We start from the raw sequence: 26,256 nt of genomic DNA on the forward strand, positions 1-26,256 counted from the left end.
TGCCTTGGGGAACTCCAGCCTGAACAGGAAGAGGAGATGAGAGAAACCCATTCAGGGCCACACGTTGACGACGACTAGAGAGGAAGTCCGCCAGCCATGCGTGGAGATTTCCATGGATACCAAAGGAGGAGAGTTTGGTGAGCAGAGCGGGGTGCCAGACCGTGTCGAAGGCACGTGATATGTCGAGGGAGACAGCTCTAATTTCCTGTTTGGCATTGAGGACCTCCATCCATTGTTGAGACAGCAGAAGCAGCATGTCCAGAGTAGAGTGACCTGGTCTGAAACCAAATTGATGATCAGAGATCAAGCCATTGGAGAAGAGGAAAGATTTCATATCCGAAGCAATGATGGATTCCATGACTTTGCTGATAATTGGGAGAAGGCTGATTGGTCTGTAGTTGCTAGGATCTGTTTTTGCACCTTTTTTGTGCAAAGCGGTGATGTTGGCTGATTTCCAAGCAGATGGCAGTTGACCTTGAGCAAAAGAGAGGGTGAAGAGAACAGAGAGAGGGTGAGATAGAGCAGCAGAGCAGGATTTTAGGACCCGTGGGCTGATGCCGTCGGGTCCAGTTGCAGAATCAGAATTTTGGTGTCTTTGGTGTCTTCAGAGGCTTTTGGGTCTTAAGGGTCTTCGGTGTCTTTTGGGTATTTTGCGTCTTAAGGTTATTTTGGTTCTTCTTGGTCTTTAAGGGTCTTTTTGGGTCTTCAGGGTCTTTTGGGTCTTCGGGGTATTTTTGGTCTTCGGGGTCTTTTGGGTCTTCAGGATCTTTTGGGTCTTCGGGGTCTTTTGGGTCTTCGTGGTGTTTTGGGTCTTCGGGGTGTTTTGGGTCTTTGGGGTGTTTTGGGTCTTCGGGATGGTTTGGGTCTTCGGGGTGTTTTGGGTCTTCGGGGTGTTTTGGGTCTTCTGGGTGTTTTGGGTCTTTGGGTATTCAGGGTCTTTTTGAGCCTCAGGGCATTGAAGGGTATTTCAGGTCTTCAGGGGTCTTGGTGGTCTGAAGGGTCTTGGGGGAATTAAAGGGTCATCAAAGGTCTGAGGGGTCTCGGCATTCTTAACGCAATTAAGAGGGTTAATTAAGAGGATGGTAATGGTAATTGTATTTGAAGAAGAACAAGACGTTTTCGTCGCATATAAACATACATACATAGCGACATAACGACATACATAACCATATACGTTTGCTCTATTATAATAAGAGATTACAAATTTCTATTTCAACCGATTTTCTTTCTTTAACGTGTTGTTGTAGTTGATGTTGCTGGCGAGCCCTAATGTATTTCAGGATATCTCAGTTGGTAACCTCCTGGCCATTGCGCCATCGCACCTGGGTTTCATGTGCAATGGGGTCGGTTTGAGTAGTAACCGTCTTTCTGATGCAGTGTCGGCAGGTGCTGCTGCTTCTCGGAGCACGCAGTGGTTTGCATGGGGATGTACAGAGGGTGATACGCGCTCAGGTTGTAGATCCTAAAAACACAGCAAGCGGATAATTTGGATATGGTACCGGCACGCAATAGCTTGCTTTGTCGAAAAGACCCTGATAGCTTGCGCTGGTACCCAAGCCAAATACCCTGCACGGGTTTATAGCTGAGTCATCAGCACTACCTTCGGTAAGTAAGAGCCCTGGGATTTAGATAGGGCAAGGGCACGATAAACTTGATGACCGTTACCATTGTCTTAATCACCTTGTGAATTCAGCGAAGATACATTTGATGACTGGCACAACCAGAAGCTTTATTTTAAAAGTAGAACATTCTAAGGACTTATTCTTAGTAGTCAGGCTCACTATGTTTTTTTCGTTCAAATTTTTGGTAGCTTAGCAAAACTATACATTTTTGGAATATTCAGAGCATGAGGAATCCAAAAATTAATGTTTACATTTGCGTAGACACCTTTGCGATAATGACCCTCAGGACAGAGATGACGATCTGTAAAAGCATATTCCTGAACGGTATAGACCTAGTAGATCCTGTGTATAGGACTTATAGTTCAATCTGATACTACCTATAACTTCCTATAACAACCTATAACTTCAAAGGACTTGCAATATCATGTATTATGTAATACAGTTATATCACAAATATAAAGACAATGGTTTTCAATCTCCTTTGTTTGTTGCTTTTCTATAATCCTGAGCACTATTTTGAGGCCTTTATTGGATTCCTTGACCCAGAAAACATAGGATTAGCATATTTAACTAAGTTTCTAGGTTGACTAGAAGCCGAGATCGCGCAAAATATGTATTTCATGGCGGCCATTTTCAAAATCCAAAATGGCGGTCATGCAGGTGTCTGCAAATGCCAACATTGATGTTCGGATTCTCCATGCTCTGATGATTACAAATATGTACAGGTTTGCTAATCTCCCAAAATTTTTAACGAAATTATATTTGTTAACATAGTGAACCTGGTGAACATGGTGAACAACTATATTGTTATATTCTTCTCATGGAGTCGAAAAGCCATTGCTTCAATATTCTAATGTACATGAGGATTTGCTAACCATAATCAAAAATGTCACAACGTGGACAAACGTCAAAAATCCAACGACGTCACAAGAAATCAAAAAAATATTTCTTTGTCATTCCCAATGTTTCATTTGTCATTCCCAATCCTTCACACGCCATTTTGGTGCCATGCCCAGAGATGTTTTTTCCTGAGAAAGCAAAAGCAATTTTCCTCCTTAAAGTCGCCGTTGTAACGTTGCGGCCGCCATTTCGTGAAGGCAATTTGTTGCATCTGTACATTTTTGGCGACAGACTAATGTGAATTTTTCTTACGCATACAAATTGCTGTTTTTGCAAATCATTGTGGGTGATTGATGTAGTCACGAGGCATAAAAGTTGAGAATGTTAGCATGCCAGAGGTTCAATGTCACTCTGCGGAGAATTCATTTTGTACAAGAAAGATCGTGTTGTTGCCTTAAAACGAGCCCTTTCACGAGATTGAAGTAGAAATGGCAAATCAAACCAATTCAAACCAAAGTTGAAATGGCAGATCAAGCAATAATGAATTTCGGACATGAAATGAACCGTTTGGCTAAAGAAGACGTCATTAGAGCACTTTGTGGCCTGCGATTTGAATTGTAAAAAAAAAATTCAGTTTAAATAATTTTGTAATCGGGAGCAATTTCATTTTGTCATGACAGTTGGTTTAAACCGAGCACAGTTTTCCCAGCTTTCCAATCCTGATTCGATTCTCGAATTCACTACGAACGTGAAATGGTACTTTACTACAAGTATCGCAAAGCAGGCTATCCCTCGGACGCACATCGATGTGAACATTCATTATCACACACTGCCTTTCCATGGCATTCATAGTTAGTTGCATTAAGGCCAAAACTACTGATATCCTGGAAAATGTTTCAAAAGTTTCTTCTTTAAACTCGAGGGGGGTAGGAAACTTTAACCATTGGTGAATATCTTCTTTTTTTAGTAAATATTGGCACCACAAGAGGCATTTCTGTATGAAAATCACTCAGGCAAAGGATGGCATTGAACTCACAAATATGAACAGAATATTACTTTCACCTATAACTACCCTCATTGTCTACCATTCGGTGATGAAAATGTTAGAAGCCTACCGATTCCAGAGCTTATCATCAGGCAATACGACAACGTACCGAGCATCTTGGACACGGGGTGATGAGGAGAATGTATTGAACGCGCCACACTGTAAGGTCCCTGTGACCCCTGCATTTGAGTCTTCAGCAGTAGCTTGTGTACATTTGCTCCTCTGAGCTGCAAAAAGTACATCATATAGGTTGGTACTTGTTTGATTTTCTATCATGAATCTGCAAGCATGTGGGATATGTTGAGAAAAACTAAAGTTAAAGCACGCAAAAAATATCCAGGCTCTTACAACATGCGTCCGTTTTTAAAGATTCCGTTATGTTCTCCCAAATACATAATAATTACAACTGCAAGATGATGTGTTAAGACTGTGTTAAGATGTCTTAAGACTGGAACATCATGTGATTGCATGGAACAGACAATTGTTACGGATTCGTCACTTCCGTTGTTGTGGGTTTCATCCACTGTAAACATTTTTGATTCCATGTACTATTATTGTTTTCAAAAGGTTTATTGTTTATGAACTGTTTTCAAAAGGTGAAAAAGATAGAGTTAAAAGAAACAGGAAACCGGATCGGGAACTGGACGACGAAGAAGAAGAGAAAAGAAGGCGGAGCGAGTGGAGTCGGACAAGAAGCAGAGTTGCTTTGCATTCTGGAGCGAACGTTGGCGAGCAAGAGTCACGAGTGAACTTTGGGTTCCCAGGAAAGGGATTCCTGCGACAGAGTTGTTATCGCTGTGACAGATTCACCTGCGTGTCAGGTTTTGCGATTGATTCCGAAGAGAATCCTCGTCGTGCCGTTACGTCTCGAGTACGGGCCGTCGGCTATTTTGACTCGCGTGCTTTGTGCGTCGAGCAAGGTTTCTTTGCTTCGCTTCAGCCGTTCTCACAGCATTCAGACGTTTATCTGGTGTGTGTGTGTGCAACGCGGATTTTGAAGGTAAATCTGAGGTTCGCCGACTGTGAGCCGTGAAACGTCCATACCCGAGGGTGTGAGTTCCCAGTCGCCTGGAGGGCGCCTTTGGATTTCCCAGTCGCCTTGAGGGCGCCATTGCGCAGCTCTGGCAGAGGGACTGTACTTGTCATCCGAACGGGATTCTGGTCTCGATTTGACATCGTTCTGACGATCGCTGGAGCGGATCGACTTTGGCTTGAAGCCGGAATTAACGACTTTGGCTTGAAGCCGGGAATAGAGACATTGGGGAATGTTCTTGTTTCACTCACTTGGAGCACAGTGAGTTATATATTACAAAACTGATGGTACCATCATAGGATATATATATTGATTGTACTTTTGATTACTATTATTGTTGTACTGTTATTCTTGTGTGATCTTAATACAATATTTGTTTGTTGGTAACAATTGGTGTGGCTTCACCATTGATCTTTGACGTACAGAATCACACATTTTTCTGCCGTGACTCCTCTCGGGGCTCGGAGGTACAGTGGTACACTGTGACCAGGGGGTTTGGGGAGGAGCACGTAACACAATGAAAATTATAATGTGCTCTAGAACGACAACATTGCTTAATCTTGAATAAGAAGGTCGATTGACAAAACATAGAACTTTTCTTTTCTTGTGTTATATTAACTTTTTTATGTTTAATACAAGAAAACCTTAAATCAAGAAAACTTGTGATGTAGGAAGATGAAGTCTCATATCCATATTGCATTCTGATTCTTTTAATTAATGTCTCCATAACCATCTAATCTTATTAATGAATCTATCTTCTTTTCTTCTATTCTATATACTAGGGCATGCCCGTACTATATATAAGCTAGGACGTGCCCGTACGTGGGTGCCCGTTCCTTGCCAAAAAAAAAAAAAAAAAAAAATTTGTGTAGGGGTGTGTGTGTGTAAACATCCTAGGGCGTGCCCGTACGTGGGTGCAAAAAAACATGCGTGCAAACAACAACAACAAAAAAAAACTTTGAAACCACGTGGCAGTAACGACCACAGAACCCCCCCCCCCCCTCTATTTACATGAATGGTTTGGTCCATTCGCAACGACCACAGAACCCCCCCCCCCCCCCCTCTATTTACATGCAATGGTTTGGTCCAAAGCGAACGGCTTGCAGTGTTTGGTAAAGAAATCGCCATAGCTCGGTAAGTACTTGTCCGATTAATATGAAACCTTGAAAAGGCACATCCTCGGGTCCCCAGCAATATACCTGGCAAGTTTCAAGTATATCGGACCCGTGGTTGTCGAGAAACAGCGGTCACAGACAAACAAACGTACAAACGTACAAACAAACAAACACACAGAGATTACTGGAATTATAGATAGATATACAGTGTCCTGGAAAAGTATTCACCCCCAACCAATAATGTCACATTTAGATGAATTACAAATTATGTAGAATTTTATTTTCCAAATAAACTTTTTTTATTAACAACTGAATTGATCAAACTAAACATTGAAGTTATCAAACGTTATCATTGAAGGTGGTTACATGTCCAAAATACCTGCAAAAACGTGTTCAAATCAAAATTCACTGGTTGCAGTTGTAGAAGTATTAGATTATCCCCTTAGCCCCTGAGGTGATCTGTACTTGGTGGAATCACCTTTTGCAGCAATGACTGCTACGAGTCTTTTTGGGTAGATCTCTTCTAGATTTTCACAGTGAGATGGTGAAATCTTTGCCCATTCTTCATGTGAAAATTCCTCTAGTTCTTCCAAGTTTCGATACGGTCTGGCACCCCGCTCTGCTCACCAAACTCTCCTCTGTTGATATCCATGGAAATCTCCACGCATGGCTGGCGGACTTCCTCTCTAGTCGTAGTCAACGTGTGGCCCTGAATGGGTTTCTCTCATCTCCTCTTCCTGTTCAGGCTGGAGTTCCCCAAGGCAGTGTTCTGGGCCCTGTGCTTTTTCTGGTCTTCATCAATGATCTCTCTGACTCTCTTGAAAATCCTCTCTATCTCTTTGCTGATGACTCTACTCTCTGTCGCTCCATTCTTCATCCCTCAGATCGGCAGTCTGCAGCCTCCTCACTCTCTGCAGACCTGGACAAAATCACAGACTGGGCAAACAAGTGGAACATGTCTTTCAATCCTGACAAATCTCACACTCTTACGATGTCTCTCCGAAAAGACCGACTGGACAACCCTCCCATCCACTTTCTGAATAATCCTCTCCAAGAAGTTCTGTCACTCAAGCTTTTGGGTCTCACTATCTGCCATGATCTTTCCTGGGAAAACCACATTTCAAATCTGGCCTCCAAAGCCAGTCGCCGACTGGGCATCCTCCGTCGAGCGAAGTCCTTCCTTGGCACACCTGAGCTCCTCACCACATACAAGGCTTTCATCCGCAGCTCAATGGAATACTGCTCTCCCCTCTGGGCTGGTGCTCCTGCCTCACACCTAGCTCGTCTTCACGCTGTTGAAACCAAAGCATTCAGGATCATTGGAATCTCCCGCGATGAAGCTAACTCCAAGAGCCTCTCACTCACTCACCGCAGGCAGGTTGGTGGTCTTTCCGTCTTCTACCGACTCCTCTCTGGCATTGCCCCCCCAGCTCTCTCTGGGCTCTGTCCCCCAAATATTCCTACAGGTCGCACAAGATCTGCCCGCAACCCTCTTATGGTTAAACTGCCAAAATCAAGACTCTCTGCTCACCTTCACTCCTTCATTCCTCTTTTCTCCCGCCTCTGGAACAAACTCTCTCACTCTCTTCAATCCCACTCCACCCTCCAGGTCTTTAAAACAGCTGTTCACCACCATCTCTTATCTTCCCCCATTCAAAACCTTGATCTTTTCTATCCCCGCTAATTTCACCCCAATTCCACTTTTTTGAAATACCAATTTCTGTCCTGGAAGTCCTTGGTGTCCTTGTGTTTTATACTTCTCCCACCCCCCCCCCTTCCCACGCCTCCTCCCCCCAAGCCCTCTCCCTCCCACACATCTCCCTGCTCTTAAATGTTGTGTGCTCTCAAGTGTTTGTGTGCTTCCCCTTCTCTTGTCTTCCGCTCCCTCTTTTTATATATTTTGTTTGTCTGGTTGATTTGTTTGTGAAGTAAATGTCAGCTCTTTCACGAGCCTCGATTCAGTATACAAAAAAAAACAAACAAAAAAAAAAAGGTTCATGGGGAGCATCGATGGACTGCAATTTTCAAGTCTCACCATAAATGTCCAATTGTGTTCAAGTCAGGACTTTGACTGGGCCCTTCAAGAACATTTATTTTCTTCTCATTCAGCCACTCCAGTGTGGCTTTAGCTTTATGCTTCGGATCGTTGTCCTGCTGAAATGTGAATCTCCTACCCAGTTTCAACTTCATGGCTGACTCGAGAAGGTTTTCATCAAGGATTCTCCTGCACTTTGCACCATGGGGTGTACTTGACAATGAGCCATGTTCATGCTCCCTTCTATCCTGACAAGGTTGTTAGTCCCTGCTGATGAAAATCAACCCCATAACATAAACTATATGGTATTCATAGAATACTTACCCTGCGCAGTCTTGAGAAGGACTTTGTGCAAGCCAATTCTTCTGTTTTTTAAGGGGTTTTTTTTAATCCAATATGGCTGCCAGACCAGTGACTGATGATGTCACTTTTATCAAACTATATTTCCCATGGGTAGTTGATCAATTAGTTAAAGATTTGCATTGATCGGTTAAGCAGTATAAGAGAAGAATATTTTCAAAGTTTTTTGCTTCGATCCAATATGGCTGCCAGACCACGTGACATATGATGTCATAATTATCATTACAAAAATTATACGGCAGGAGGCGCTCCTAGGGTGAAGATTTAATGTCCATTGGACCAACATTTGCTAAGAATTTTTTAAAATTACTTATCAAATCAAGCGTTGTACTTGTAAAATTATGACGTCATAATGAAGGCACCGATGGCATCATCATTAACATATCTTTTTCCCCATGGGGAGTACTTGACAATGAGCCATGTTTCAATTTTTTCCATGGAGCGGGGTCAGAGATATAGAGGGGCAAAGTTTTTCGGTTTTTGCAAGATGTCGCCTTTACCACTGAACTATGACGTCATAATTATCATTAAAATATTCTACAGGAGGAGGCGCTCCTATGGTGAAAATTTAGTGTCAATTGGTCCAAGAATTGCAGACAAAAAAATTCATACTGATCGAATCAAGCATTGCAATTGCCGAATTATGACGTCATTATTATGGTACTGATGACATCATCATTAACATATCTTATTCCCCAAGGGGAGTGCTTGACATTGAGCCATATTTCAATTTTTTCCATGGAGTGGTTTTGGAGATACAGAGGTGAAACTGTTTTCGATTTTTCCAAGATGGCACCTGTACCACGTGACCAATGACGTCATAATTATCATTAGAACAATTCTACAGGAGGAGCTGCCCGTATTCTGAAAATTTTGTGTTCATCGGACTAACAGTTGCAGAGGAATTTTTTTTTTCATACTGATCAGATAAAGCGTTGTACTCGTTGAATTATGACGTCATAATGGAGGCACCTATGACATCATCATTAACATATCTTATTCCCCATGGGGTGTCCTTGAAAATGAGCCATGTTTCTATTTTTTCCATGAAGTGGTTTGTAGTGGGGCAACTTAGCATAACAATTGTGCATTTTGTGAGGAAAGCACCAAATTTGGCACACTAGTAGACTATCATATTATGAAAAGATCTGGATATTGGGCCATCGCAGATTCAGAGATTTGATTTTTGCAAGATTTCGATTCGATTGGGATCGAAGAGAACACCTTCTTCGTCTTCTGTACAGTGAAGTTGCCAGCCCTGAATTCTCTGGCTACATCTGGGTGCTTCATTGGGAGCGCAACCATGTCCCTCAGGTGAACCAGGACCCACCTTGCCTAGTGTGTGTGGTCTAAGGCATGGAACCATGGGACCAGTTCCGTCAGGGCATCAAGGTACATCGTGAATGAAGCCTGCCGCAGAGAACGCACGTAGACCAGTACCAACATCTCTAGTTACAGCACAGTTGCCCAGTACTGAAAGTTGGGAATGTCTTCTCCTCTCTGGTGACACCGGTCTTCGAACTCAGGCAGGTCTTCTGCATCATCAGCATATGTCATACAGTGGCGTTCATACGCACGGTGTTGCAGGATGTGCAGTGCCGCTGCAGTGATTTGATGAGCTCTTCTTGTGCGGGTGACGTGGGCAGCTCGCAGGAAGTAGTCGGCCGTCCCTGGCGTTGCAATCTCAGCTTGCAAATCTGCAAAATCTGCAAATCTTGCAAAAATCAAATCTCTGAACCTGAGATGGCCCAATATCCAGATCTTTTCATGATATGATAGTCTACTAGTGTGCCAAATTTGGTGCTTTCCTCACAAAATGCACAATTGTTATGCTATATTTAGCTTAGCTGCCGGACTATTGGGAGATATAGAGGTGTAACGTTTTTCCAAGATGGCGTCCGTACCACATGACCTATGACGTCATAATTATCAGCAAAAAAAAACAGGCAGAGGCGCTCCTACGGTGAAATTTCATGCCAATGGGACCAACGGTTGCCGAGAAAATGAATTTTTAAAATGCAGGCATGGCACACGTAGGCACACATACGCAACCAATTGCTTAACCCCGCTTTTCTCTTCGAAAACACAGGGTAATAAACACCGTCATTAGGAGAGAGGGAGGGATGTGGAGTTCGGAGGGGGGGGGGGAGGGATGTGGACTTAGAGTTTGGAGGAGGGGTGGGGGTGGGAGTGACGGAAGTGCACTTTGGATTGGTAGGGGAGGAGGGATGCAAACTTGAAAAAGGAAAGGGGAGTTGTGGACCTGGGGTAAGAAGGGGGGCTTAAGGACTCAGAGAAGAAAGGGGGATCCACGGACATGGGGTGGGGTGGGAAGGGAACTTGAGGACTTGAACAAGAAAGGGGGAGTGGAGGACAGAGAGTTGCGAGTGGGGTGGAGGGAGAGGGCAGGGAAGGAACCGAGTTGGGAAAGTGGGGGGTTGAGGTTTTAGGGAGGGGGTTTGAAGGCTTGGAGTGTCGAGGGCAGGACGGGGATTGAAGCCGTTGTGGGGCTTGATTATTTGGGGTTTGGGAGGAGGGCTTGAGGACGTGGGGCAGGTGTTGAGGACTTGAGGTCACATTTTACATTATGCGGGATTTCCACTGGTCCCTGCCATTATGCTGTCAAAGGACATTCCTGTCAAACTCACTAAATATTCCACTCTCTATTGGAAACGAATTCCCTTACAATATCCTGGTGGAACTGGGTTATCTGCTAGTTCAAGTATAAAACGCAGAGGTGTCTCTATGTATGTTTGTCTGTTTTTCCGGTAATTACTCCAAGACCCATGGGCTGGTCGACACCAAGATTTCACGGTTATACTCAGGGGGTCCCTACTTCGGTCTTCTGCGAAATATTTTTCAGAAAAATAAAATATAACTTATATTCGAATATTTTTCTATTTTTCTTTTGGATTTCTCATCGGTCTTGTTATTTGGATCATTATTTGGAGTTTGCTGTTGTGATCAATAAAATGTCATCAACATATGACGATGATTATTAAATGCATTTCCCACAGAGAGTCCGAACAATTTTATATTTCAGAGGATAGAATGTACCATCTGACCTATACTGCTGCACTTAAATGATTACATCTTTGGTGCATGTCGCACCTACACCTGTTGTATGGCATGCATATGTCAGAGTGATAAGGTACCCTAATATCGGTTGTATGATCACTCCTTGCTGGGGGTAATTTCTCGAAACAACGGGGCATCCAATCAGACAGTTGGAAAGCATCTTCCTGGGAAATGGCCATCCAAGCGTTCATTACTTAGTGCTGGAATTGCACGACCGTCACATTTGCTTTTGGAATATGTGGTACATTTTTGGAAAGCATATTGAGCACGTGTTGACGTTGGTGAAAAGTAGGAACGTGTGGACCAGGGAGGGTTGTGTCTGGACACCGAGATGTTTGGACTATCCTGGTACAAAAGCATCTGTGAGATGTTTGTGATGTGGCTGAGCTAGATATCCACAGGTGTATGTGTGTGTGTGTGTGTGTGTGTGTGTATGTGTGTGGATGTGTGTGTATGTGTGTGTGTGTGTGTGTGTGTGTGTGTGTGTGTGTGTGTGTGTGTGTGTGTGTGTGTGTGTGGATGTGTGCATGCACATGTGTGTGTGTGTATGTTTGTGTGTATGTGCGTGTATGTGTGTATGTGTGTGTATGTGTGTGTATGTGTGTGTGCGTGTATGTGTGTGTGCATGCACATGTGTGTGTGTGTGTGTGTATGTGTGTTTGTGTGTGTGTGTATGTGTGTGTGTGTATATGTGTGTGTGCGTGTGTGTATGTGTATGTGTATGTGTGTATGTGTGTATGTGTGTGTGTATATGTGTGTGTGCATGCACATGTGTGTGTGTATGTGTGTGTGTGTGCATGCACATGTGTGTGTTTGTGTGTGTATGTGCGTGTGCATGTGTGTGTAGAAATGGAATCGATCTGGCTGAAGGATGTCTTTTATACAAACATTCTGGAGCTTGAGAAAAGTGTTGAAGATAGACAGTTTCATGGTAGATCGGTGATGAGGCGGGCAAGCATTGAGCACACGGAAGATTTTCAGGTGGAGGTGCACAGTGTGTACATACCTTAAACCCCATCTTACAGTACAGAATAGTCAGCATGAACATGGGGAGCACATAGAACAGAAGAGCCGTGGCCTTCATGATGCTTTTGTAAATCCAGAGCGGAATGACCACAGTGCACACCGCCGATTCTTCGATGCGGGAGCCATTGGGAAAGCTGCTGACGTGCAGCCCGTGCGTGGCCGTAACGGGCAGGGAAAGTATGGCTGCCGCCAACCAGAGAGCCGCGATGAGTCGCAAAGCGCGTCCCCGGGTGCCTTGTGACCGAGCCCGGAGGGGCTGCATCACGGCGATATAGCGCTCGAAGCTGAGTGTATTCACGTTCAAAATGGATGCCAGGCACACCGTTTCAAACAGAGAGGTACTGCAATGAAGAATGAAAAAGTTACCTCAACCTCAGTTTTTGTTTGCATTTTTGGATACAGAAATCTGGGCTCATGGGGGCAAATAAAATACAAGGGGCATCTGGTTTACAGGTTTGCAGATAAAAGTGTACGAGAGAGCCAAAGACGTCACACAAGGGTGGATGAGTGTAAACAGGTAAGGGGAAGGTGGGGTGTGTGAGGAGGGTCAGCGAGAGTAGAAGAGAGCCATGGTGTGTATGGGACAAATGGTGAGGAGCTGCACTTTGGATGGACTGGAGGGAGCGGAATGAGGCAGCAGACAAATGGAGTCTGTTCCACAGAAAACACAATACAGGTATATGGGAATACAGGTGAGTTCCAGTTAGAATTGGGACTAGTAACCAGATGCGGACGATTGCATGAAGACACGGAACCTGGGCAGGTTCTTGTGAATTTATAATCTGTCCTCACAAAGGTTTAGGCTACATAGGGTTTAGCTCGTCATTTGGACTATAGCTTGGGAATTTGTGGTGGGTTACCTCAATTTGTAGCATACACGGATGATGTGGCCAATCGCAGGAGGCCTCCCCCTCCCCCAAGAGGTGCTATCACCATTGTCGACACACCTGGCGAATGCGTTGGCAATACTGCCGCAGGTTAAGGTGAATGGAGATTCTATTCGCCGTCGTTGGACCGAGTCCAAGGCGGGGGCTTATGGATTGGGTCTCGTCCGTCCGCCATACTTCCACAACCATATCCCGTCGATGTATGGACCGATTTTGTTCAAACTTGGCACAAAGACATTACATGAGAGTGTGGCGGACACAATGCCGGCAGGTCATAATTCCACGCACCAGTGGGTAACGCGAGCGACCGGGCGTGGAAGCAAGGCTCGGGCCATGCCCGGAGCAAAGGAGTCATGAGGCTTAGGGGTTGAACTGAAATACATGCCCCGCCTTTCGGCCAACCGGCCACGCCCGAGGGAAAGGCGTGGCCTCGGGATATATATGTGCTTACGCCCAGTGCTTACGTGCGAGCCTTGAATAAAGTGTTTGGTTTTGTTCAACGCGTGGTGGTCTACCTTCTTGGCAAATGAGTTGTGTGTGCACAGCACCACACTGGTGACCCCGACTGGTTCAGCCGTAGCTGACCCCTGAACGCTCCATGGCTACCAACGCTGTCACCGTCAAACTCTCGGTGTTCTGGGAAGCACAGGCCGATGTTTGGTTTGTGCAAGCCGAGGCCAAATTCCAGCTCTGGGGCATCACAGCGGACGACACCATGTACTTTCACGTGGTCTCCGCCCTTGGACCCGGCACTTCCGCCCGCGTCGTGTCCTTCCTGCGGCACCCGCCGGGTACCCACAAGTACGCGGCGCTCAAGCGACTTCTCATCACCACGTTTGGGCTCACGGAGGCCGACAGCGCCGACCGGCTCCTTGACCTTCCCGCCCTCGGCGACACACGACCGTCCATTCGGATGGATTATATGTTGTCCATTCTTGGAGACAAACGCCCGGATTTCCTTTTCCGAGCGCTTTTCCTCCGCCAGCTACCTGCGCAGGTACGGCTCGCGCTGGCCGGTTCAGCTTTAACGGAACCCCGCGCCCTGGCCAGAGAGGCGGACAAATTTTTCGCGGCCTGCGACACGCGGCCGACGCATAGTGCTGCCGTAGTGGATCCCGGTGCGCAGGCTTCAGTGCTCCCTGAGTCCCTCGTGGCCACTGCTACGCCCCGCCCACCACCGCCGTCACGGCCGACACGGCAGCCACCACCGCAAACCTGGTGCTATTATCATGCCAGGTTCGGCCGCAAGGCCCGGGCGTGCCGCCCGCCGTGCTCTTTCGACGGGTCGGGAAACGACCGGGCCGGCGCTCACTTGCGGCCATGAGCGTCGGCCATTCCGGCAGCCTCCTTTTCATCAAGGACACCTCGTCTGGTCGTCACTTTCTGTGCGACACTGGAGCGCAGGTAAGCGTCCTCCCTGCCTCCGCGTCTGACAAGCAAGCCGCGGGCCGGGGCCCCGCCTTGCTCGCTGCCAACGGAACTCCCATCTGCACATTCAGGAAGCGTTGTCTCTCGCTGCGGTTTGGGCAACAGCGCTTCCAGTGGTCTTTCGTCACCGCCAGAGTGCCAATGGCCCTGCTCGGTGCGGATTTCCTTTGTGTGCATGGGCTGTTGGTGAACGTTAAGCGCAGACGCCTCGTCCAGGCCGAAACCTTCAGCTCACTTGCTTGCTCGCTGAGCGGCTCGTTGAGCAGCTTGCTGAGCGGCTCACAGAGCGGCTTACCAAGCGGCTTGCTGAGTGGTTCCGTCCCGGTGAGGTTGGTCTGTACGCTTCCGGCAGCGGACGAGTTTACCCGCCTCCTCGCCGGATTCCCGGCACTCACGCGGCCCACCTTTTCAGCGGTGGCCATCAAACATGGGGTGGAACACCATATTCCCACCGTCGGACCACCGGTCTACGCCCGAGCGTGCCGCCTTGACCAAACGAAGCTCGCAGTTGCGAAGGCGGAATTCGCCACGCTGGAGTGGCTGGGCGTCTGGCGTTCCAACAGCGCATGGGCCTCACCGCTGCACATTGTGCCCATGCCCGGCGGCGGATGGCGGCCGTACGGTGACTACCGCCGGCTCAATGACGCCACCACCCCCGACCGCTACCCGGTCCCGCACATTCAAGACCTTTCCGCCCGGTTGGCGAAAACGACCATTTTTTCCAAGGTGGACCTCATCCGGGGCTACCACCAGGTGCCCGTCAAACCGGAAGGCGTCCCGAAGACGGCCGTTATAACACCTTTCGGCCTCTTCGAGTTCTTGCGGATGCCTTTTGGGTTGAAAAATGTGGCCCAGGCGTTCCAGCGGCTCATGGACAGTGTCTTGCGTGACTTGTCCTTCGTCTACGTCGACCTGGACGACATCCTAGTCGTGAGCGCGTCTCGGGAGGAGCACCTGCTCCATCTCCGCACGCTCTTCGAACGCCTGGGCCAGCATGGCCTGATAATCAACCCCGCGAAGTGCCGGTTCGGCGTCACCGCAATCGACTTCCTGGGGCACCGCATCACCAGGCACGGGGCCATTACTTTACCGGCCAAGGTGGAGGCAGTCAGGAGTTTCCTGCGCCCCCGCACGATCAAGGGGCTCCAGGAATTCCTGGGCATGGTGAATTTTTATCACCGCTTCGTGCCCTGCGTCGCCCAGCTCCTGCGCCTCCTGCACGAGGCCCTCCAGGGGAAGCCGGGCAAAGGTGATATCGCCTGGACGGAGCAGATGGACGCGGCGTTTGCGGGCACGAAGCTGGCCTTGCCAACACCACCATGCTGGCGCACCCAATGCCCGATGCACCAATCGCCCTCACCACCGACGCGTCGGACTATGCGGTGGGCGCGGTGCACGAGCAGTGGGTGAATGGTGCTTGGCAGCCACTGGCGTTTTTTAGCCGGCAGCTCCGCCCGCACGAACGCCGGTACAGCACCTTCAACCGCGAGCTTCTCGGGCTCCACCTAGCGGTCCGACACTTCCGCCATCTTCTCGAGGGCCGCCCGTTCACGGCCTTCGTCGATTACAAGCCCCTTTTTTTCGCGATGGCCAAGGTCACCGAGCCGTTGTCGGCCCGGCAGCAGCGTCACCTCTCTGCCGTGTCCGAATACATGACGGACATCCGACACGTCGCGGGTAAGGACAACCCGGTGGTGGATTGCCTTTCCCGGTCCGTCGCACACGCGGTCCACCTCGGGATCGACTATGCCCGGATGGCGGCGGACCAGACCGCCGAACCCGACGTCCAGGCCTTTCGGACCGCCGTCACGGGCCTCCGCGTCACCGAGGTACCGTTCAACGTCGCGGGCACTGCCCTCTTGTGCGACGTCAACCTCGGCCGGCCTCGCCCCATCGTGCCCGCTGGCTGGCAGCGCCCGGTTTTTGACGCCATCCACGGCCTGTCCCACTCAGGCACGAAGGCCTCCCAGAAGCTGATCGCGGCAAAGTTCGTCTGGCGTGGCCTCCGGAAGAACGTCCGCGACTGGGCCAGAACGTGCCTCGCGTGCCAGCGCGCAAAGGTCCACCGCCACAACAAGGCCCCGTTCGCCCCGTTTACGGTGCCCGAGCGTCGGTTCGACAATGTCCACGTCGACTTGGTGGGATCTCTGCCCCCCTCGCGGGGTTTCACCCACCTCCTCACCATGGTGGACCGCACCACCCGGTGGCCGGAGGCCGTGCCATTGGCGGCCACGACTGTGACTGACGTCGCGCAAGCTTTCATCGCCACTTGGGTTGCCCGGTTCGGCGCTCCCTCGGACATCTCGTCCGACCGCGGCCCCCAGTCCACCTCGGAGCTCTGGGGAGCGGTGGCGCAAGGGCTCGGCATCAAGCTGCACCGCACCACGGCCTACCACCCCCAGGCCAACGACCTGTGCGAGCGCTTCCATCGCTCGATGAAGGCCGCGCTCCGGGCCAGCCTCCGCGACAGCAGCTGGGCCGACAAGCTCCCCTGGGTCCTGCTGGGCCTCCGGACGGCGCCCAAGGACGACCTGCGCGCGTCCTCGGCGGAGCTGGTTTTCGGACAACCGCTGCGGATACCGGGCGAATTCATCCCCGTTTCCACGGCACCTTGGTCCGTGACGCAACAGCGCTCCGCCCTTCAGGAGACCGCCAGGAGGTTCGCCCCGATGCCAACGGCGCACCACGGTAGCCCGCCCTCACACATCGCCCCGGAGCTTCGCACGGCGGAGTACGTTTTTGTCTGGCACGACGCCCACCGGGCACCGCTGCGGCCCCCGTACGACGGGCCCTTCCGCGTGCTGGAGACCGGGGACAAGCATTTCACCGTGGACATCGGCGGTACTCCAGATCGCATCTCTGTGGACCGCCTCAAGCCGGCCCACCTCGACCTGGACCACCTCCCGCAAGCAGCTCTGCCTCCGCGTCAAGGCCGTCCCTTGGCGGGCGGACCCCCGGCACCCCCCACCCCCACTGTCCCGCCACCCCCCAGCCCTGCACACATCGCCAGAGGGCGTTTCGGCCGGGTCACCGGCTTCCCCGCAAGCTCACCCTTCAGGTGCGCTTGAATTCTGGGGGGACGCGTGTGGCGGACACAATGCCGGCGGGTCATAATTCCGCACACCAGTGGGTGACGCGAGCGACCGGGCATGGAAGCAAGGCTCGGGCCACGCCCGGAGCAAAGGAGTCATGAGGCTTAGGGGTTGAACTGAAATACATGCCCCGCCTTTCGGCCGACCAGCCACGCCCGAGGGCAAGGCGTGGCCTCGGCATATATACGCGGGCTCGAAAGTCGAGCCCGCCCAGTGCTTACGTACGAGCCTTGAATAAAGTGTTTGGTTTTGTTCAACGCGTGGTGGCCTACCTTCTTGGCAAACGAGTTGTGTGTGCACAGCACCACAAGAGTATACATATGGAGAAGATTTTGTTTTGTAACCCGACCAAAGATGGCCGACTGGCGGCCTTTAACTACGTAAAGCAAAATTACTGAAACCACAGGGGCTACATGTCTTTTATGACATTTCATGTCTTTTCCTTCTTGTACGATGTCATAAGAGCAGGTCTATATAATCAAGGTTTTCCACATTGTTTTTTATTTTTACATCACATGGGGAATCATCATAATGAACATTGGATGACTCGTCTATTTAAAGGAGCTTTTGGGTCTCACTATTTGCCGTGATCTTTCCTGGGAAAACCACATTTCAAATCTGGCCTCCAAAGCCAGTCGTCGACGGGGCATCCTCCGTCGTGCGAAGTCCTTCCTTGGTACACCTGAGCTCCTCACCACATATACAAGGCTTTCATACGCAGCTCGATGGAATACTGTTCCCCCCTCTGGGCCGGTGCTCCTGCCTCACACCTAGCTCGGCTTCACGCTGTTGAAACCAAAGCTTTCAGAATCGTTGGAATCTCCCGCGATGAAGCTGATTGTGAGGGCCTTTCACTCACTCACCACAAGCAGGTAGGTGATCTTTCTGTCGTCTACTGACTCCTCTCCGGCCTTGCTCCCCCACCTCTATATGTGCTTTGTCCCCAAAATATTCCTGCAGGTCGCACAATATCTGCCAGCAACCCTCTTGTGGTGAAATTGCCAAAATCTATACTCACTCCTCACCTTAACTCTTTCATGCCTCTTTTCTCCTGCCTCTGGAACAAACTCCCTCACTCTCTTCAATCCTACTCCTCCCTCCAGGTCTTTAAAACAGCTGTTCACCACCATCTCTTATCTTCCCCCATCCAAAACCTTGATCTTTTCTACCCCTGTTAATTCACCCCAGATCCACTTTTTTGGCCTCCTCCCCCCAAGCCCTCTCCCTCCCACAGATCTCCCGATGTCCCTGTTTCCTGTTGTTGTACTTGTATGCTTCCCTCTCTGTCCCCACCTTGTCTCCCGCTCCCTTTATTTTATGTTTTGTGTGGCCGTTTTTTTTTTGTAATTGATTGATGTCTTGCGCTCCCTTTAATTGCTCTTGCATGAGCCTCGATCTTGTATACAAAAAAAAAAAAAAAAAAAAAAAAAAAGTGTATAATGAAATAAAACATTTTTGAAGTGAAGTGATATGGGGTAAGATGCTCTCCTCTCCCTCCCACCCCCCAACCTGATATAACCTGGGTCTTGGTACATCTTTAACATCCTGAGCATCCGCATCAGAGAGCTCTATGGCTGTCGATGTTGCAAGAAATTTCAAATGGAAAGTATCCAACATACGGAACAAAAGCACTGAGGTGTGTGGGTGTGTGCGTGTTCGTTCGCTCTACCTTTTATTTTTGATGTTCCTTTGGTAACATTTATTTATTGTCTCCCTAATCACAGGTCCTGCGATTTAAAGGAATTATATGTGATGAGCAATGATTCCACAAATTGGACATGACTCGCGGGAAGGCAATCAAGTAATGGGTTTGAACATGAGTATTTCAAACCATAAGTAATTTCTACTTCAGTTAGAGCGCCATGGTGCTTGTGTTTCATGCTGAGATCTCAGATGAGTGTGACATCAACTTCTCCAATAGCCAGCTGGGCGAAAAGCGGCGTTTGTGGTGCTGCGCACACACGACTCGATTGCCAGAGAGGTAGGCCACAACGCGTTGGTACAACAAGAGTCTTTATTCAGAGCTCGCACTTCAGCACTGGGCGGGCTCGAGCTTAGAGCCCGCATATATGTCCCGAGGCCACGCCTTGCCTCCGGGCGTGGCCGATCAGTCGAAAGGCGGGGCATGCATTTTAGTTCTCGGCCTGGACGCTCGCGCCACCCACTGGTGCCCGGAATTATTGCCCCTTGTGCCCGCCACACGCGCCCCCCCAGAATTCCCACGCACCTGAAGGGTGAGCTTGCGGGGAAGCCGCATGACCCGGCGGAAATGCCCCCTGGCGATGCGTGCAGGGCTGGGGGGTAGCGGGACGTCGGGGCTGGGGGGTGCCGGGGGTCTGACCGCCGGGGGGCGGCCTCAACGCGGAGGCAGAGCTGCTTGCGGGGGGTGGTCCAGATCGAGGTGGGCCGGCTTGAGGCGGTCCACTGAGATACGATCCGGGGCACCGCCGATGTCGACGGTGAAATATTTGTCCCCGGTCTCCAGCATGTGGAAGGGCCCGTCGTACGGGGGCCGTAGCGGTGCCCGGTGGGCATCGTGCCAGACGAAGACGTACTCCGCCGTGCGAAGCTCCGGGGCGACGTGGGAGGACGGGCAACTGTGGTGTGCCGTCGGCACCGGGGCGAACCTCCGGGCGGTCTCCTGCAGGGCGGAGCGCTGTTGCGCCGCGGACCAAGGAGCCGTGGAGTCGGGGATAAATTCGCCCGGTACCCGCAGTGGTTGCCCGAAGACCAGCTCCGCCGAGGACGCGTGCAGGTCGTCCTTGGGCGCCGTCCTGAGGCCCAGCAGGACCCAGGGGAGCCTGTCGGCCCAGCTGCCATCGCGGAGGCTGGCCCGGAGCGCGGCCTTCATCAAGCGATGAAAGCGCTCGCACAGGCCATTGGCCTGGGGGTGGTAGGCCGTGGTGCGGTGCAGTTGGACGTCGAGCCCTTGCGCCACGGCGCCCCAGAGCTCCGAGGTGAACTGGGGGCCGCGGTGGGACGAGATGTACGAGGGGGCACCGAACCGGGCAACCCAAGTGGCGATGAAGGCTTGCACCACATCAGCCGCAGACGTCGCCGCCAATGGCACGGCCTCCAGCCACCGTGTGGTGCGGTCCACCATGGTGAGGAGGTGGGTGAACCCCCGCGAGGGGGGCAGAGGTCCCACCAAGTCGACGTGGACATGGTCGAACTGACGCTCGGGCACCGTAAACGGGGCCAACGGGGCCTGGGTGTGGCGGTGGACCTTTGTGCACTGACACGCGAGGCACGTCCTGGCCCAGTCGCGGACGTCCTTCCTGAGGCCATGCCAGACGAACTTCGCCGTGACGAGCTTCTGGGAGGCCTTCGTGCCCGGGTGGGAAAGGCCGTGGATGGCGTCGAAAACCGTGCACTGCCAGCCAGCGGGCACGATGGGGCGAGGCCGGCCGAGGGAGACGTCGCACAGGAGGGCCGTGCCCGCGACGTCGAACGGCACCTCGGTGACGCGGAGGCCCGTGACGGCGGTCCGCAAGGCCTGGACGCCGGGGTCGGCGGTCTGCTCCTCCGCCATCCGGGCATAGTCGATCCCGAGGTGGACCACGTGCGCGACAGACCGGGAAAAGCAATCCGCCACCGGGTTGTCTTTACCGGCGACGTGACGGATGTCCGTCGTGTACTCGGACACGGCAGATAGGTGACGCTGCTGTCGTGCCGACCATGGCTCAGCGACCTTGGCCATCGCGAACACAAGGGGCTTGTGGTCAACGAAAGCCATGAACGGGTGGCCCTCGAGCAGATGGCGGAAGTGTCGGACCGCCAGGTGGAGCCCGAGCAGCTCACGGTCGAAGGTGCTATAGCGGCGTTCGTGTGGGCGAAGCTGCCGGCTAAAAAATGCCAGCGGCTGCCAAGCACCACTCACCCACTGCTCGTGCACCACGCCCACCGCGTAGTCCGACGTGTCGGTGGTGAGGGCGATCGGTGCATCGGGCGCCGGGTGCGCCAGCATGGTGGCATTGGCCAGGGCCAGCTTTGCGCCCGCAAACGCCGCGGCCATCGGCTCCGACCAGGCGATGTCACCTTTGCCCGGCTTGCCCCGGAGGGCCTCGTGCAGGGGGTGGAGGAGCTGGGCGACGTGGGGCACGAAGCGGTAGTAAAAATTTACCATGCCCAGGAACTCCTGGAGCCCCTTGATCGTGCGGGGGTGCAGGAAATCCCTGACCGCCTCCACCTTGTCCGGTAAAGGGATGGCCCCGTGCCTGGTGATGCGGTGCCTCAAGAAGTCGATGGCGGCGACGCCGAAACGGCACTTTGCGGGGTTGATGATCAGGTCATGCTGGCCCAGGCGTTCGAAAAGCATGCGGAGGTGGAGCAGGTGCTCCTCCCGGGACGTGCTCGCGACTAGGATGTCGTCCACGTAGACATAGATGAAAGGTAAGTCATGCAAGACGCTGTCCATGAGCCGTTGGAACACCTGGGCCGCATTCTTCAACCCAAAAGGCATTCGCAGGAACTCAAAGAGGCCAAAAGGGGTGATGACGGCCGTCTTTGGGACATCGTCCGGTTATACGGGGACCTGGTGGTAGCCCCGGATGAGGTCCACCTTGGAGAACACCGTTGTGTTCGCCAACCGGGTGGAAAAGTCTTGGATATGCGGGACCGGGTAGCGGTCGGGGGTGGTGGCATCATTGAGCCGGCGGTAGTCACCGCACGGCCGCCATCCTCCACCGGGCTTCGGCACAATGTGCACAGGAGAACCCCAAGCGCTGTTGGAGCGCCGTACGATCCCCAGCCGTTCCAGCGTGGCGAAATCCGCTTTCGCCACGGTGAGCTTCGTGGGGTCGAGTCGGCATGCCCGGGCGTAGACCGGCGGCCCGACCGTGGGGATATGGTGCTCCACCCCGTGTTTGACGGCCACCGCTGAGAAGGTGGGCCGCGTGAGGGCCGGGAAACTGGCGAGGAGGCGGGTAAACTCGTCCGCTGCCGAAAGCGTGCAGACTAACCTCGCCGGGAGGGAACCTTTCAGCAAGCCGCTTGGCAAGCTGCTCGGCGAGCTGCTCAACGAGCCGCTCAGCGAACAAGCGAGCGAGCTGAAGGTTTCGGCCCGGACGAGACGTCTGCGCTTAACGTCGACCAACAGCCCATGCGCACGTAGGAAGTCCACGCCGAGCAGGGCCATTGGCACGCTGGCGGTAACGAACGACCATTGAAAGCGCTGCCCTCCGAACTGCAGTGAGAGGCAACGCTTCCCTAATGTGCGGATGGGTGTACTGTTGGCGGCAAGCAAAGCGGGGCCCCGGCCCGCGGTTTGCTTGTCGGACGTGGAGGCAGGGAGGACGCTTACCTGCGCTCCTGTGTCGCAAAGAAAACGACGCCCGGACAAGGTGTCCGTGATGAATAGGAGGCTGCCGGAATGGCCGACGCTCAGGGCCGCAAGTGAGCGCCGGCCAGGTCGTTTCCCGACCCGTCAAAAGAACACGGCGTGCGGCACGTTTTAGCCTTGCGGCCGAGGGAAGCCGGGGGCGCTGGAGCCTCAGCACCGGGAGCCACTACGGCCGCACCGTAAACCGACCGCGTGTCGCAGGCCGCGAAAAACTTGTCGGCCTCTCCGGCCAGGGCGTGGGGTTCCGTTAGTTTGGAACCGGCCAGCGCGAGGCGCACCTGTATCGGTAGCTGGCGGAGGAAGAGTGTGCGGAACAAGAAATCCGGGCGCTGGTCCCCAAGCAGAGACAGCATGAAATCCATCCGGACGGATGGTCGTGTGTCGCCGAGGGCGGGAAGGTCCAGGAGGCGGTCGGCCCGTTCGATCTCTGTGAGCCCGAACGTGGCGAGGAGACGTTTGAGCGCCTCGTACTTGTGGTCGCCCGGCGGGCGCCGAAGGATGGACATGACTCGGGCGGCAGTGCCGGGCCCGAGGACGGCGACCACGTGGTAGTACCGGGTGTCGTCCGCCGTGATGCCTCGGAGCTGAAATTGAGCTTCGGCCTGCACAAACCAAACGTCGGCTTGCACTTCCCAAAACTCCGGGAGTTTGATTGCGATGGCGTTGGTAGCCATGGCGCGTTCGGGGGTCAGCAACGGCTGAACCAATCGGGGTCACCAGTGTGGTGCTGCGCACACACGACTCGATTGCCAGAGAGGTAGGCCACAACACATTGGTACAACAAGTCTTTATTCAGAGCTCGCACTTCAGCACTGGGCGGGCTCGAGCTTAGAGCCCGCATATATGTCCCGAGGCCACGCCTTGCCCCCGGGCGTGGCCGATCGGTCGAAAGGCGGGGCATGCATTTTAGTTCCCCGCCTGGGCGCTCGCGCCACCCACTGGTGCGTGGAATTATTGCCCCTTGTGCCCGCCACACGTTAAGCAATTGGTTCAAACCTTGTGTTTCATGCTGAGATCTCAAGATGAATGTGACATCAACTTCTCCAATATAACAAGCACGTAGCCAGCTGGGCAAAAAGCGGGGTTAAGCAATAATTGGTTCAAACCTTGTGTTTCAAAACGTCAATTTATGACCGAGGAAGAACTTTATTTCAATCCAATGTTATATTTTGATCACAAGTCGGAATATTCATAGGAAGAAAAGTTTGCCGTTTAACAGTACTTTGTCCATCCCAATCGCACGTACACAGAGCAGCGAGATTTTTCTTTTTATTCTTTCTGCCTTTTTAATTTTTGTTTCACTGGTGGGGGTGAAACAAAATTGAAAATCATTACAAATATGAAACTTTAAGGACGTCATAAAGGGAACAAACAACGGGCACAAAGAACTAATGTAACATGTTAGATAGGGTGGTGTAATAGACACTGGCATCAACGGCAGTAAACTTCCGAATTTTATTTTTCTACGACCTTTAAAGTCTTTTATTTCAAACTAGCAGGAGTGGGGAGGAATCAGGAGATGGAGGGGTGAGGAAGGGAGTGGGGAGGTGGAGTGGAAGGGAGTGGGGAGGTGGAGGGGAAGGGAGTGGCAAGGTGGAGTGGATGGAGGAGGGGAGAGGGAGTGGTGAGGTGGAGGGGAAGGGAGTGGCGAGGTGGAGTGGAGGGAGGAGGGAAGTGGGAGGGGGAGGGGGAGGTGAGAGGTGAGGGAGGGGAAAATGTACTACATATACATCTTTGGGGGGGGGGGTAGCTTTAACAGGCCCCTCCGTTTTGGGGGAGGGGAGGAATGGAAGGAGGCAAAAATTTCCCATGCAAAGAGTGCTTCATAACCTCAGTGTTGCCCAGGTAAAAAAGGAAATTGTAATACCTTCTGCCACTATCACCAGGTGGCGCTACACGGTACACATAGATATAGAATTTACGCCTCTGTCCCGGTCCCCCACACCCCTGCATGAGGCCGTGGCCACATAGCCTATGATACCCCCCAGCCAAAGTTGTATTTGTATTTGTACCCCGCGTAAAGTATAAAAGTATTTATAGCTGGAGTAACCGGCGTTGCTCAAGAGAAAAAGTCACATTAACATATTTGAAATGAGGGCAAATATAATGGAAAAGCAATTACATCCAAATCAGAATCCATCACAAATGTCAAATCATCATTTCACCTTTTCGTTGATATGCTGGTGAATGTGCCGTTCATCACGTTTCTGAGTTAAGTTTGATGACGTTCAGGAAGGAGAAGAAGCCTTATCACAAAATTCAACCACTTCCGGAATAGTTTTATTATTTGTGTTCAAATGTCTGGTGATTGTTTTGTATTTATTTATGCGAATGTGTACTTGTATATAACTGTCATTAATCAAAAAGGCTTCGGCACTATAAAGCGATTTTTTTTTTTTGGCCTAAAACCCTCCCAGGCACTCACTGATGAACCTCTGAAAGTTTGACGAAGATTCATTCAGCTATCTGAGAAAAATGGCGACACACACAGACCAACAGCTCTCTTATATTTCAAATTGAATGATGTAGGAACACTTTAGAATACAAATCGCCATTTTCCATTTTTAAAACCACTCCGTTTAGCACGACTTGGACATGTTAAATAAGGTGGTGTAAAAGTAACCATCAGTGGTGCTAAACTTCTGGAATTTTTTCAATACGACCTCTTAAATCATTATTTTATTTCAATTGAATTATACAACTTAAACACTGCATGGGGTAAGGTGTTCTATCGATGAACTCTGTAATTTGTATATTTATTAATGCAAGATTGAGGGTCAGGGAAGAGCAAGGTGCCAGAAGAGCAAATGGACAACCAATGTAGTGATGGCACAGTGGGGACACTGGGGACACTGGGGGGGGGGACACTGGGGGGGTACACTGGGGACATGATCAGGCACAGTCAGGAACAAATTGAATGGACAAGAAAAGAGGAGAGAAAAAGGAGGAAACACTGCAAACCACAATAAGGATTGGGTTGCATGGGTTTAATCAGGGTATAAAATATCGCAGGTATTGAGGGGGAATGACATGAGATGCCAGTTAACCTACCAATGCTATTAAATAAAAAAACAAAGCCCATTTGGCAGGCGAGCTTCCATCAGGTAATTTCAAAAAGAGATTTCACACCCAGTGGAAATGGCAATTTCCCAGTTCAAGCACAAGTATTGCCAATATTCCCATTGCGCCTACAACTACCAAGGGGAGGGGGAGTATGGGTAAGGAATATAGTGGGGAAGGTTCAATCAATATAGTGTTACAATTAAATAAATGATTGGATTATAACTAATTAATTGACATATGTGGGAAACATTACACACCCAGACCAGGAATCGAACCCAGGTACCTCTGGTG

General features: G+C 51.0%; 1 protein-coding gene across 1 annotated transcript in view; it reads right to left on the reverse strand.

The window, feature by feature from the left end:
* Positions 1–26,256, reverse strand: part of LOC137426024 (neuromedin-U receptor 2-like) — a 65,019-nt gene that overhangs the window by 11,878 nt on the left and 26,885 nt on the right. Inside the window, exons 2-3 of the mRNA XM_068114746.2 lie at positions 12,135–12,495; positions 3,617–3,734 (exon numbers count right to left, since the gene is read on the reverse strand). Coding sequence (XP_067970847.1) covers positions 3,617–3,734; positions 12,135–12,495 — 479 coding nt within the window. The remainder of the gene's footprint in view (positions 1–3,616; positions 3,735–12,134; positions 12,496–26,256) is intronic.

This window comes from Myxine glutinosa, chromosome 4 (assembly GCF_964187855.1).
Source record: "Myxine glutinosa chromosome 4, kmMyxGlut1.1, whole genome shotgun sequence".
Taxonomy (NCBI): domain Eukaryota; kingdom Metazoa; phylum Chordata; class Myxini; order Myxiniformes; family Myxinidae; genus Myxine; species Myxine glutinosa.